General features: G+C 40.5%; 1 protein-coding gene across 1 annotated transcript in view; it reads left to right on the top strand.

The window, feature by feature from the left end:
- Positions 1-14749, top strand: part of Sema5a (semaphorin 5A) — a 446744-nt gene that overhangs the window by 270394 nt on the left and 161601 nt on the right. The window contains exon 6 of the mRNA XM_026397069.2: positions 11372-11434. Within this exon, the coding sequence (XP_026252854.2) occupies positions 11372-11434 (63 nt within the window). The remainder of the gene's footprint in view (positions 1-11371; positions 11435-14749) is intronic.

Below are 14749 nucleotides of genomic sequence, written 5' to 3'. Positions count from 1 at the left end.
TAACATGTTTCTTTTCAGATTTTTTTTAACATATTTGAAAGGCTAAGAGAAATGTAAGATGCAAATATAAAAATCTTAATTTGCTATTCTATCTTTTATTATTTTCCACTTGTAAATTTCAACTCCTTTGCCTTTTCTAAACGCCCTAGAAATCAAGAGTTATAAGTTTCCCCTCATTTTTCATTTCTGTTGGTGTCATATTGTTTTTAATATCATCTCATTTTCTTGGCTCAAGACTTGGAATTCCAAGCAAATAAATCATAATGATATGACTTTGAAAAAGAAGTTTCCTACGGAACTGCTTTGAATTCCTGTGATGTTAGAGGTACCGTTCATATGATTAATATAGTTTTGCTTGTTTGGTTGTTTTTTCATTTGTTTTGAAAAGCTAGGATTTATGAACAATGAAACCAAAGTGTGTTTGATTCAAAAGTATTAATATTGTATGAATTTGGTGCTTTTTTTTTAAATCAAGAATTTTGCTATTTTGGAAGTAGATTTACTGACCTGTTATGCTTTCCTTCAAATGGCGTTATAAGGAACTTTATTTTCCTAAGGATAGATAGAATCATGGAGGGGCAAAGAAGGCAGCCCAGACTTGTGCGTGGTGCTCAGATCAAACCAGCGAGAGCAGGGGTGACATTAGTTTCACATCAAAGACTGCCCTAAGCTGCCTCTCCACACAAGTCTCTGCCTTCTCAGTAGATCGCACACTTCCTGCTCCTAAGAAGCTGGTTGCCCATCACTTCGTGGACCTGACAGTCCTGAGCTCTGACCAACTGCCCACCAATTGCTTGGAGCAGCTGGTGTACCCCTTCTCTTGTGCTCACCTGTATTTCCGGGGTCCAAGTCTCAGGAGGTGATATCTTGGAGATGCCACGGATCAGTCTACTGTAGTGCCCCCACCCCCAGATCCACACAAGTTTGTGCGGCTCGGCCACTCGAAGCCATAGATCAAGCAACAAATTCACTTCAAAATCAAATTTCTTTCACAGGAAGTTGGATGGAGATGCAGCCTTTGGCAATTAATTGCCAACCTCGGCTAATCATATAACATAACTGCCGAAAAGAGACCAAAGGAGGGAGTGAGTGATGGTCATTCCCATCTACTATAAAATCATCACAAATGGTTCGCAGTGCCCATGAAAATATCTTAGATATTATCGATATAAAAAAAATCACCAATTTTTGGGCTGGGGATGTGGCTCAAGCGTTCTGGCATGCGCAGGACGCTGAGTTCGATCCTCAGCACCACATAAAAATAAAATAAAGATGTTGTGTCCACTGAAAACTAAAAGTAAATATTAAAAAATCACCAATTCTTCATTTCACATTAGAATTATTTTTGATATTTTTAATTTTTTTTAAAATAGAGTTCTTTCTCAACCCAAGATTTTATTTATAGTAATTATAATATTTTAGGACTCCCTTTGGTATATAAACAAACAGATAATACTATAAAACAGACGTTTGAAAAAATAAGTGGCAAAATTACATAGTTTTGTTCAATATTCAATTATTTATTTTACTCCATAAGTAGATATTTACAAAGTTGTGAGAGTGTTAAATATTATCTGGGGAATGAGTATATCAGTAATGTTCATTATGTTCTCATGTAAAATTGTAATCCTACTGTAGATAAGTTGTTTTGTGAACAGAAGCATATCATCCTTTTACACATTTTAAAGTAATAAGAGTGAAATATGACTGCCCAGATTTTCACCAGAAAACACATTCAATTGTGCATTTCTCTTAGGTAAAAGCAAAAATTTATGGAAATAATGCTCAGCTCATGAAAAGGGGCTTCCACATATCTTGAGATCTTGCAAATAGATCAATATATGCTCAAGCAGGAAGTAAAATCATCTTTAGTGATAGGAAGCCAGCATTTATAACTTGAATAATAAATAAATTCTGAGAGGTTCACTGAATACGAAATAATTCCTCAGTAAACATCTGTGGCTCAGGCTTTGAGAGCACCCAGCAGACCCCGGGCCCACTTTCCAGCCCTGATCCGTGATGAATTTCTCAAGTATGAAGTGCTGTTTGTTTTCATAAGCCTGCTTTCTGAAGGATCAAACAACAGAAATGATTTACAGAAAAACTGAAAACAAAAGCCATATATTTGCATCTATATTACCTATTAAATGAGAGTTCATGTAGGATGACTCCATCAGGATTTAGCCATAAATACAATAATAATAGGGCCCAAACCAGTGACCCTGATTTGACTGACTTTACATTTCAAATTCACAAATGGGGGCTATTCCTCCTGAAAACATAAAAATCATTTCTTAATATCAATGAAATATAATTCCAAGCCAAACCAACACAGACATGCGGGTTTCTGTGTCCTCATTTGTATTCATGCCGTGATGACTGGCATTGTTTTCTTCATCTATATTATGTTGCCTCAGAATAATAACCTTGGTCGTTCATATCAGTGGTTAGATGCAGTCACTTTGGACCCCTTTAGCTATAGTCCCAGATGAAATCTCATCAGGTGGCTAGGAAATTCAATCTTGTATTAGGTCTGGATGATTTAGCTTCACTTTTCCAATAGCGCTAGATGATGATTGCCAGTAGTCACCTGGTATAGGCAAGAAGGTATTTGTCAAATCCACCCTGCAAATAGCACTGTGAAGACATTCCCAGGACAGGAGTCATTGTATCAAGTTGTTCATCCCTATAAAATGTGAATCCTAATAGACTGCTGCTTGTACTTTTTAAATTCTATATTCTAAGCCCTCATGTCAATGTCCCATAAGGTCTTCAAATAGTCTTAATAAGTTCAGTTCTGTCTAATGTTATTCAGGACTTTCCATAACTAACTTACTCCTTTGGAGTTACTTTTTGCATGTGCAGAATAAGTTACTTCAGATGAAACATCTGATTTTAATGTTTGTGATGTTGCTATTTAAATTTTAGCAAACATCTCAACTTCTGTTGAACATTGCAGATATTGTGATGTTGGATGACAATATCTATGTGATGTAGGATGTAACTGTGTGTTTAAAATAGAAAACATAATATGAGAAGTGATCCTTCTTCAACCAAGTGCTTTTAGGAAATGTTGATTTCAGCAAAATAGTCCTATTTTAATTCATTATGATGTCACTACTTTTATCCCAGACTTCATTGACTTTGAATTGGGTTTCTCATTTACTAATAGTTTAGGAAATTCATGTATAAAAGTAGACATCCCTTTAGTAATTTTCCCCTCACTAAACTTAGCCTTACGAATTGGACAAGGTAACATTTTTCAAGGCAATCCTTACTTCAATGCATGAAAACAACTTTTTTTTTTTTGGAAATTCCAGAGTCAAGAACGTTTCTTTGAAACTGCAGGCAAACTTTGAAACTGCCAGTCTTGCTAGCCCCAACTTCAAGCTCGACTTTGATTCCTAGCAATACTTTGGAAGTATACCAGTTTTTCGATGCTTCTTTGTCTGATGAGCGTAACTCTAGGCTTATCCCGGGGGGTGGACTGTCCTTCCTCACAGGACTCCTTCCCCATGCCCTGCCTTCACAAAGCCATCCCAGTGGGCTTCACCTGTGCTCAGGAGGAGGGTCCTTGTACTCATTTCCACCACTCTGTTTTTCTTTCCTTGTGTCTAGCACAAGCACTTCAAGTTACTCATCAGAGTCTTTTGTTTTCTTAAAACACTGACTTGTCAACTGTGGTTTCTGAAACCCTGGAATTCTAGACATGCTTTGGAGCGTTTGGACACTACAATGTTTCAGTTCTATTACATAAGAAATATTGACCCCGCTGTATACCACCTCCCAAGTTTTAAGGCTCTGGAATTCCTCCATAAAGTAATTTTTACTGTGACATTACTGGGATCTCCTGGTCCTTTGTAAAGCAGAGAATTCTGTCATTTCAGGTTATTCTCCTAAGGAACTGAGATTTAAAGGTGGCCATATTCATAACTCCTCAGTTTGTATACATTTGCACTTTTTTCTAGTCGTAGAAGAAACACAAATAGTTGGAAACTGAGAGTGCTATGACTCAGTGGCCACTTGACCTCACAGTTTCAAATGATTTCATGTTACAGTTTTGCACATACAACACAAATTTACTATGATGCCTCTTTTATCTCCTTTTATATAAGATCATGGTTGACAAGTTACCTAAAGAAAGTCATCTACTACTGCAAAGTATGGAAGTCCCTGCTCTGCCCTGCCCTTCTCCTCTCAGAGAAGGCACCTTCATGTCCCAGGCTCATGCTCCTGGTGAACTGAAGTTTAGAAGAGAAATCATGGAGGGCCATTTGCCACGAAGTGCAGCGGCTGGTGGTCAGCTCAGGGGCTCTAAAGCTTCATGCACCCATTTTCCATGGGGTCCCTGGAGGGACACCCTGCAGCCACTTCTGAGAGTGAGGGCACAGGGCATTCTGTATCCCTTTATCTGTCTAATAGTCATGCCTTGAGAGCTTTTTAAGTGTGAGGCATGCTTTAGGTGGTGCAGATGCAGAAGTGAACCAGCAGCCAAGCCCCACCCACGGGCAGTCCACTTTCTTATGGGTAAAGAAGCAGCAGTTGCAGTTTTCCGTATGTGGTTCCAGACACTCAACTAAGGACTGACATTAGCTAGGACACTCAACCAAAGGTGTGAAGGAGGTATGCACATTAGCTTGGTGGGCATGTGTGGGAGGGTATTCCAGGGAGTAAGGCCAGCTGGTTCAAGGACCACAGTGAGCAACAAAGTCACCTGGAAGAGAGTAGGGAGGAGCAGAAGGAAACAAGTAACCAGGTATGACAGAGCAGTCCAGATGGCTTTGGCTTTTAGTCAGCAGTTTACTGCATTTCTTTACTGATTTCTTTGAAAATTTTTATAGTAATAGTTCTCATATAAAATGTTTATCTCATATTAAATGGGATAAATATACAGAAAGCATTTCATGCTCTGGCTTGCACACTACAAGATCAATGGAGTATTATCATCATTTGTATTAGATTTGGCAACTAATTGTTTCCAGAGCAGTAACCCTAATTTCTGCATTATTGTCAATCCAAAACTTTCACGTCTCATTATTTCTATTGAACTCCGGGGGTCTTAGCCGAGCAATGATGGGAACTTAACCCCTAATATGAAAATAGAATTCTGCTGCTGTGTCAGGAACAGACTGCATTTCTCTCTTGGAGATGTTTAATTTCACAAAACCAACCCAAGGTTCCTAGATCAAGAACCTGGCCACACGCCTGTTGACGGTAGAGTGGCGCTCGATGAATCATGTGCTGCTTAAAATCGATACGAGGGCTGTGAGTGGGTCCAGAGGCTTTGAAAATGAATACATTCCATGACAAGGGGGTCGATGGCTTTTGTGATTAATATTACTGAGTGGCAACAGCTCTGAACTTAGACTTGCACACATTTCTGTGCTTCTGGTGGATATTTTTTTGAATTATGGGAAAGAGAAACAACGAAGCTGGAGAATGAGGTAACCAGGGGAAGCTGATGTGAAGGTGTCAGGGACAGGGAAGGACAGGCTCCTGCTGGGAGCCACACACAGCCTCGGGCTTGGCCAGCCACTGAAAACCTGCAGACTTTGGAAAGACATTTATTCAGTGCCTCAGCCAGAATCTGATGGTGACAGTGGCCCTCACACTTGAGTGGAGGTTCTGAACCGAGAGAGAGATGAGCAGGAAGCATTTAGCACTTGGCTAGCGCATCACAAGTTGAATCAGTTATCATCATTATTTTGCATTAGATTTGGCAACTAATTTTTCCCAGAGCAGTGACCCTAACTTGTCCACTACTATTAATCTAAAGTTCTTAATTTTGTCACAATGTTTGTTCTGGGTTGAAGAGTATCCTTCCCAAATCTGTGCCTATCCAGGCTCTTAGAATGTGACCTTATTTGGAAACAGGGCCACCACACATGTAATTAGTTAAGATGATATCATTACTGGACTATGATGGCCCTACTCCAGTGACCAGAGTCCTTTCGAGAAGGACATTTGGACAGAGAGACCTGGGAGAGGGCCCTGTGATGACGGAGGCAGAGCCAGGAGGAACCAGGGCTGACAGGAGCTGCTGTTTGTGGGAGAGAGGCCTAGACAGAGTCTTCCTGTTTCCAGAGAGAGTGGCCTGATAGCACCTTGATTTCAGGCCTCCAGTCTCCAAAATGACAAGAATAAGTTCTGGTCATTAAAGTCTCTCAATTTATGGTACTTTGTCTCATAGCTTTAGGAACAGGATCCACTGTCTATGTCAATTAGTGAACAAAATCTCCATCTGACAGGTTGGCAGCCTCTCTGCAGCTGTTCAGAGTAACTTTGACTTGATGGTATATGAAAAAAATTCTTGGGTTTTATTAATATCGAGTTGGAAAATATTATAACACACTTTTGTGTGAATCTCTAAGATTAAGATGTATTCCCTAATTTGGGTTTGATGTCAGTATAATGAGCATCAAAAAACAGTGCTTAGATGATATGACCAAAGTCCTCTTCCTGCCTTCTGATTTAGAGGTTGCCAAGAGAGAAGAATTGGACTTGCCTTATTTGATTGAAGGGAAATGTAAGTGTACTGCATTAATATGGAAGATGAACAAATGTGTTTAATGCACACTAAGAAGGAAAGGCAGAGGGGAATGTTGGGCAGTTACTTGAAAAGTGACTAAAGTATGTGCCACTTTGTGACTATGACTGCACACAATGATTTTGAACTCAAGTTCAGTTGTTTTGTAAATGGCATGGCGGCCAGCCGAGGGAAGAAAGAAGATGACCCCACTCAGGGATAACCATGTCGACATTGTATTCAAGTCACACAACAGTCACAGCTGCAAGTTCTGGACTTGTTTTTTGTTCCAAACAAAGATATGGCCTTGCATTCCCTGGCAATTTGTTTATAATCGTCACCACAATGTAACATTCTCCAGTGTGTCACAGAAAAACATGACATAAGAATATGAATGCAAACATATGAAAAAAAAAGCCCTCAGGTGGTTGTTAATTTTTGGCACTTTGTAATTACACTAGTTTTTTTAAATGTTATCTTTTGCCAGTATCTAATTAGCAGAGCCATCTGCTGAAAGAGCAGTGGCCCATCTGCCTTGAATGTTGTTCTCTTCATTTTTATGAAAAGTATCTGCCATTGCTAGTCCCTGTCTAATTAACTTCTCTTGCTGTGGAATGTAATAATGCATAGCTTTGTTTATATATTTCTGAGAACTGTGGATTTATATGTATGTAACACATACATCAAAAGAGCCAATCTTTTTTTCTTTCCAACATCTGATTTTATCCTGAGATCACAGATCCATTTATCACAAATGGAGCAAGTCTGCGTGCGGAACAGTGAGGTGTGTTGTACCATAAAACAGCAGGCACTACCTTACTCCCCCAGGGCTTCTGCAGATATAAAAGGGTTTTCTGTAAGCATACCCTGCTTCTTTACAGGTTTGATTGTAGCACTGTCACTTCCTAAGAGTTGAGGATGCAGTAAGCTCAGTGTACAACTGGATCTGAGAGAACCAGCATGGGGCTTCCCTAACAAGGCAAAGGAACACTGTTGCCTTCTTATATCCAATACCATGCTGTCTAGGCCAAGGAAATCTGCTTACATTTTGCTGTAAATTCATATCTGATGTGTGCAATTGTGATCAATATGTCTGCTTTTCCTTCCGTCAATCACTATATAGCAGAGTATCTTCTATCTGATATTTGATAGATATTTAATGACCTTGTTAAATGGAAGAGAGGTATATAAGAATAAAGCAAAATTTTTATGAATTGATAGCAGACTTTTTTTTTTTAAACGAATTCACAGAAAACAATTGAGCCCAAAGGAAATCTTTGTGTCTTTTAAACACAGATGTTTCAAGCTCTTTGTCCACCATAGATAGTCTTTGAGTACTCAAGTAACCACAGTATTTTGGCTAGGTCTGCTACTGAAACATACAATGAACACTAAATGTTGAAGAGGAGAAAGAATTAATATTCTTGTCTCTCCTGGGCTAACATGCAATAAGTAAGGATAAAGGATGACAAAAATTAAAGCTCTTAAAAAGATAAAACTCAGGAAACAGGTCTATGAGAGTTGTATGGAAATCCGAAATGTAGAATGCCTTCACATTTGTGTGGTCATCATAAAGGTAGGTTTGGGTGGAAAGTGTTTGAAATGAATTTGAAGACAAGTAGTAAGACAGCTTCACAAACCAATAGTGGATTTTGTTCCAAAATAATGATATGTGGATGGATTAGAGAGACTTTCATCATTGTGATCAAAACACCTCGAGAACAGCTTGGAGAAGGAAAAGGTTATTTTGGGCTCATGTTTTCTAAAAAAACAGTGGGTGGTAACTGGCTCCGCCATTTTGCACTGAAGGAGAGGCCAAGCATCATGGTCAAGGAAAACAGCTCTCTCATGGCAGCCAGGAAGCAGAGAGGGAGACGGGAAGGCAACACAAGAAACCTGCAGCCTTCAGGGCACCCCAGGGACCCCCCTCCTCCAGCCAGGCTCCTCCTGCCTACAGTGACCATGCAGTTAGTCCATTCACGCCAGGATAGACGGACGAGGTTGCAGCTCTTGCAATCCAGTCACTTCACCTCTGAACATTTCTGCATGGACACAGAAGCTTTGGGGGACACCTCAGATTCAAACCACAACAATTGAATAACAAAAGTCTACATTGAGAATAGAAAGAGAAGGTTTGATTAAAAGGAACTCAATTGATTAGGATAGATCTAGAAGAATAGAAGAAGACCTGACCAGGTCTAAAAGGAAACTAAGTTCAAATGGAGGAGTGGATAACTTGGGGAAATGAGATCTGAGATAACAAAGTGCCATTGATATCTTTGTTGGTGTCCTATGGACTATTTCTTCCTTCCATAATGCCAAGTGATCCAATGGGCAAAGTCCAGTTTACTGAGTGATAAGAAAGACACTGTCGGATTAATGTGGAACTCACAATTCTCGTGTCATCTGGAAAAGTCCCTTTTGCTCACTGCATTCTTTTTATAGTTCTGTGATACCCAATGGTATGTGTTTATCCCTCCTATTTTCTGCAATAAAGTCCTATCCTTAATTTGAAACTTCTCTAGAGTCCGTCTTCTGTCTGAGGTGAATCCACAGAAAAGCTATATCTTTAACGAATTCTGGATTTGAATATTATTTGCATGCTAATGACCCTGTAATAAAAATGCCTTTGGAAATTCACTTTTCTACTTTTAAAAATTGTCTTCAGAAAAATCTATAATACTTGTCTTATTTTCTGTTGGTCTGATAAACTTGTGTGAGCAGTGGTTATTTTCAGTAGACTGGGTAAAGTAGTGAAATGATTATGAAAACTCCCACATTCTTTTTTCAATTACTTTCCCTTTTCCAGTCCTTGGCCAATATTTATCTTGAAAATGAGAAGGCTGCCCGAGCACCAGGTGGACTTGAGAAGCTGTTTGTTCTCCACGTTGGCAACAGGGTCTGAATGGTTTTGATGGCCCGTGACAAACACTCTTCCCTCTTAATCTTGGGAGGAACCCACTTTGTCATAGTTCTTGCATTTGCGGAAGAGGTCACTGATAGCCAGCAAAACCACGGGACCAAGAAGAGCCACTGTGGATTCCTTTTTAGCTGAAATATTCCTAGTGATTATAGAACACTGATTCCTTGCTGACTTACAGCACAGGGTCCTCGGATGACATAAAATGAAGGTTGTGAGGAGTTCTGAAAGAGTGTGTCATGTCCTGTTTTCAGTTTAAGTAAACACAAGACACACATATCTTTATTTACATAAAAACATCAGAGTGAGCTTTATAAAGAGATCTCAGGGAGGAACTCACTGGAGGGCCCAGCAGAGGCTCCTCTTCCCCTTTGTCTCCTCTTTACTTCCTGGATCTGTAGACACACCCCCTGGATGTCATGCCCCGCCTCTCCTTCAGAGTGTCCTCACTTTTGTGAAAAGCACTGGCCTTCCTGGAGGGAGCTTGTCTTCAGTTGCATCAGAGGCTGATTAGCTGATTCTTCACAAGTGTGACCCTTCCTCACCACAGGAAAACCTCACAGAAAGGGTTAGGAATTCTCTTATCTGATGTTGACAGGGACAGAAGTCCCCAAAGTCTGCACCAGGGAGAACAGTGACAGTGCTGTTTCTGTTCAAGACACTCTCGTGGTGGTTCTCTCTGGAATCTTTTCTTATGTACTATGTTTGCCAAGTTAGATAAGTTAGACAAGATGCAGTGTGTTATGACTTAATCTCTGTTATATAACGTTCTTCGGAGCACAGCGGATATTAGATAAGTTGTTAGCTTGACTTTATTATTCTCCCAAGCATAGGAGAATTAGAAAAAAAAATCACTAGCAATAAGGGTAAAGTCAGTATTTTCCTTCATATCATTTGATATTAGTTTTTATTTGGTTTGGTTTAGTTTATTATTTAACATTAGTCTAAATTAACAAAATATTCTCTCACTTAGCCATTTTCCGGATAATGACTTCACTGGTATACATCTCAGTTTCTTCAGCAATCCAATCCAAATAATAACCCAGAAAATAATTGTAATAGAAGTTGAGGAATTGGAGAAAATATTTTTACCCTATAAAAATCTACACGCTGTTTAGTAATAGAAAAATAAAACAACTCAGATGCTCCAACTTGTTCAAAATGATTCACAATCTCAGTGTTTCAATGTGTACAGGCATCATTTCTTCCTATGGAGCAAGAGCTTCCTGTTCCTTTCACTCATCACATATTCTGTTTGTGATTCCATGTGTGAAGATGTACATCTCAAATTGATCAGCATGGATTAGATTTGGAGTCAGAGAAAAACATTGAAATGTCTTGGCTCTCAATATTTAGTCTGAGCTAATAACAACATGAAAATTGCTGGCATTAGAGAGTAACAGTAGATGGATGGGCTCTTTGCATGAGCTAGGTATTGACTGTCATGGGTATATATATACACCTAAGGACATGCAAAGCTTCCCTCACTTGTCATCTAGGAATATGGAAGAGGGACATTCTCTTACAAAGAATTCTTCAGATCTAAGTGAGCATTTAGGGCGTTGTGTTTCTGGGTCCCTCCTTTCAGTCTCCGTTGGGTGTGTCATGTGGTTTTATTGTCCTGATCTCCCTACAGCCAGGCCCAGGGTCATCAGCTCATTAACTTGTCTCTAACAGGGACTAGATCCAAAACTCCTATTACCACCTTTAAAAAGCAAATTCTTGCTCATGTGTCCTTTCAAGGCTAGATTTGGATCCCAAATGTCAGCCCGTGGCTGGATTTCATGCATTGTGCTTTATCCTATCCAGGTGTCGATGTGGGGGTGCACCTGCATCTTCTAACGTGGTTATCAAAGCCTTCTTTAATGTCCCCCTTTTGTCAATCAAAGCCGTAACATTTGCTGTTGCTTTGATGTTTTCTACAGGCCGTGGAGTGGGGGTGTGACGAGGCCACCAGGAAAGCCTGTTACAGCAAGGGCAAATCCAAGGTAAGGAGGGCTTGGGACCAGGGTCATCGCCTGCCTCCAAGGACTCAATATAGCATTGTGACTGACCACATGGTGCCCTGTAATGTGAAAAGAGCAAGATTCGCTATATGCACACAGACTCTTATTTTTTTACATTAAATGACAATTGATCCCAACCCCAATCATTTTCACAAAGGACAGAATAGAAGGTCAGATCTGATTTGCACTGTCAGTCATTACACTCAGATCTGAACTTGATTGAAGGCTGAGTGACTTTGTAAACTTGTCCCCCATCATCTGGAGAAACTCCCCTCCAGCAGGTGTGCAGGCTGGCTCACCCTGTACTGGTTTCACTTGCTGGGTAACCAGTGTCTCCAAGCCTCACCTGCTTCTCTGCCCTTGAACTAAATGGTTTTGAGAATCAAACGCTGAGTCTGGGCTCAGTCAACTTAGCCATCAGGTTTCCCAGAAGGGAACTGAAAAAACTAGGAACCAGGGAGAGGAGCTGGAAGAAACTGCAGTCTCCACCAAGGAAACCCTCGGAGACAAAGAAAACAGAAAGGAAAAATTGATGATATTTTCCAAGAGAGATTTATCTCCAGAAAATGTATCTGAGATAAACATCAGAAATGAAGGAGGGAAAAAAAAACGTAGTTAGCTCCAAGGAGGAATCAAAACATGGCATCTTAAAATATCTCCCAAATAAATAAGTGGATAATAAAAAAATCGAAAGCACATCAGAGAAATCTTTAACCTTCTCAATGAGTTTCATAAATTATGCATAAAATGTTTAAAAGGGTGCTTTTGAGATGGTTGTTTTCCTGCCTGTAATGCTGCATTGTCACGTTACAGATTGATCACACTCTCTGATCCTCACCTTACCTGTCAGGGCTCAAGGAGAGGTCCAGATCCTTTCAGCAGGGCCACCTGGCCAAAGCCTGAGCTGAAGGAGGCACCTTCTCAAGGGCTCAGGATGGAAAATGACTTTCTTTCTTCAGGGTAACAGGATTCGCTGATAGGATTTCTGGCCTTTATGTCCCTTGAGTATTAAAGAAAAGCACCAGATAACGTAGCCAGGGGCTTGACCACGTTGTTTGTGAGACCTAATCTTAGAAAAATGGGGGAGGCTTCCTTTTCCTAGTATGTTATTTCATTGGGGAGGAAAATTACTTTTGCTGAATCAAACTGGCCCCCCTTTTCACCTTAAGCTGTGGTCAATAGATGAGTGATGGTTAGAAATTGCTGGGCACGGTGGTGCACACCTGTGATCCCAGTGGCTTGGGAGGCAGGGGGATTGCAAGTTGAAAGCCAGCCTCAGAAACTTAGGAAGACCCTACATAACTTATCAAGACCATGTCTCTAAGTAAAATGGAAAAAAGGGTGGGATGTTGCTCAGTGGTTAAGCACCCCTAGGTTCAATCCCAAGAAAGAAAGAAAGAAAGAAAGAAAGAAAGAAAGAAAGAAAGAAAGAAAGAAAGAAAGAAAGAAAGAAAGGAGGGAGGGAGGGAGGGAGGGAGGGAGGGAGGGAGGGAGGGAGGGAGGGAGGGAGGGAGGGAGGGAGGGAGGGAGGGAAGGAAGGAAGGAAGGAAGGAAGGAAGGAAAGAAAGAGGGGGGGAGGGAGGGAGGAAGGAAGGAAGGAAGGAAGGAAGGAAGGAAGGAAGGAAGGAAGGAAGGGAAAAGAAGCAAGTAAGATCCATGGGATAGGAAAAGGCTCTCTCACTCAGCTTCACTGAAGGGACCAGATGTTCCCACACCTCACTGAGCTTTTCTGATACGGAGAAACAAATTGAGGAAAACACATGATGCCAAATGAAGCCATACCTTTATGCTTCATGTTTTTGGATTTGTGGGTTAAGTATAATAGCAAGTCTTATTAATTATAAATTGATCCAAACTCTGTGGGTTGAATTTGTTAAGACTAATGTGTTAAAGCAAACGAAGATGAATTTTAAGTCCCATGTGCTTTGAGAAAGATAAATCACGTTTTCTTTCAGGTTGCGTTCAGCACGTTGATAAATTCACCTAGAGTTTTAAATACCCCCTGCTCCTCTGAAATAGCATTCAGTTTGCACAGCAGGACTGTGTGCAGTAGGAGTTCCCGTGTACAACATGAGGTGGTGGCTTCGTGGAGGTTTTGAGCCGCTGCAGCCTGGCCCATGGGGAATAAGGGCAGAGGGTCCTCCATCTCCTGGGCAAGTCCCCTTCATATCTGTCTTGCTTTCTTAAAGTGGCCATTGACATGATTGCCATCTACAGAATGACCCAGGCACCACTCCAGGGACACAGGAGGGAGAGGAGCAAGCTGGTCCCTAGGGACAGGAGAAACCACGCCAGGCACTGGAACCAACTCAGATAATGTTTTCGCAGCTTGATGGAAATGTAATGTCTCTTTGGAGAAGTGGAATTCAGGCTTTTCTTAGTGATCATGAGTTTAGAAGGAGAATTCAACTGTTTTATGTTTGTGCTTATACTAGAGTATTCTGAGAACTTAAACAGAATTACAATGTTTCTCTTCTCCCTGGAATAAAAAGAACAATGCAAAATGTGACATCTCAAAAATGAGAAAAATGCCAGTCATTTTAACTGAACTCATTTTTTTTTCCTACCACCCCCTCCCCCCAAAGCAGCCTGTGCTGCTCGCATAACACATCTTACTGCCAAGTGGTCAGAATGCAGTGCGTGGAAGGAGGTAGAGGGGTGGCAGGGATGTGCTGCCCCTGCCCACTTGCTCTTCTGATGAGAGCATTCCTCCATAAGCTGCAGAGGACAACTTGTTTCTTATTTTTCTGGTGTTGCTGAGGCTAAGAACACACATCATTTCACGTGTAGTGCATTAAATTTACAATTTAGAGAATCCGGTCAAGAAAAGTTATCCATAGCTTTTAATTTGGGCAGGACTAAGCCAGAAGGTGGTACTGAGATGCTTAGTTCTTTGCAAGGTTCTACTTCTGATTTCCTTAGAATATGTTCTGCTCTCTGCAGCTGCAATGGCTTAACCATAAAGCAGAAAAGAATCTGTCTTTATGGATTCAAGACATATTATAATGAAATGTGTTGCATTTAGTTCTTTCTGAAGTAGCATTATAGAAATCCCATTCTAGAACTATTTAAATGTATTTCACATAAATGTTAGTTTAAAGACAAATAGTCAGTTGTATCATCTAACAAGAGTTCCTTGTCTGTGTGGAGTTCTAGTGTCTGGACGGGAGCTCCTCCCACCCTGACATTTAGGAACTTGACAAAGAAAACACAACTGACCATTGAGGGACTGAAAGAGCTGCTTTATGCTGATGTTACACTTTGTAGTTCTCAAAGGGCTCTTATTTATGATCCCAT

This window comes from Urocitellus parryii, chromosome 1 (genome assembly GCF_045843805.1).
Source record: "Urocitellus parryii isolate mUroPar1 chromosome 1, mUroPar1.hap1, whole genome shotgun sequence".
Taxonomy (NCBI): Eukaryota; Metazoa; Chordata; class Mammalia; order Rodentia; family Sciuridae; genus Urocitellus; species Urocitellus parryii.
This window is presented reverse-complemented; position numbering and strand designations above follow the sequence as displayed.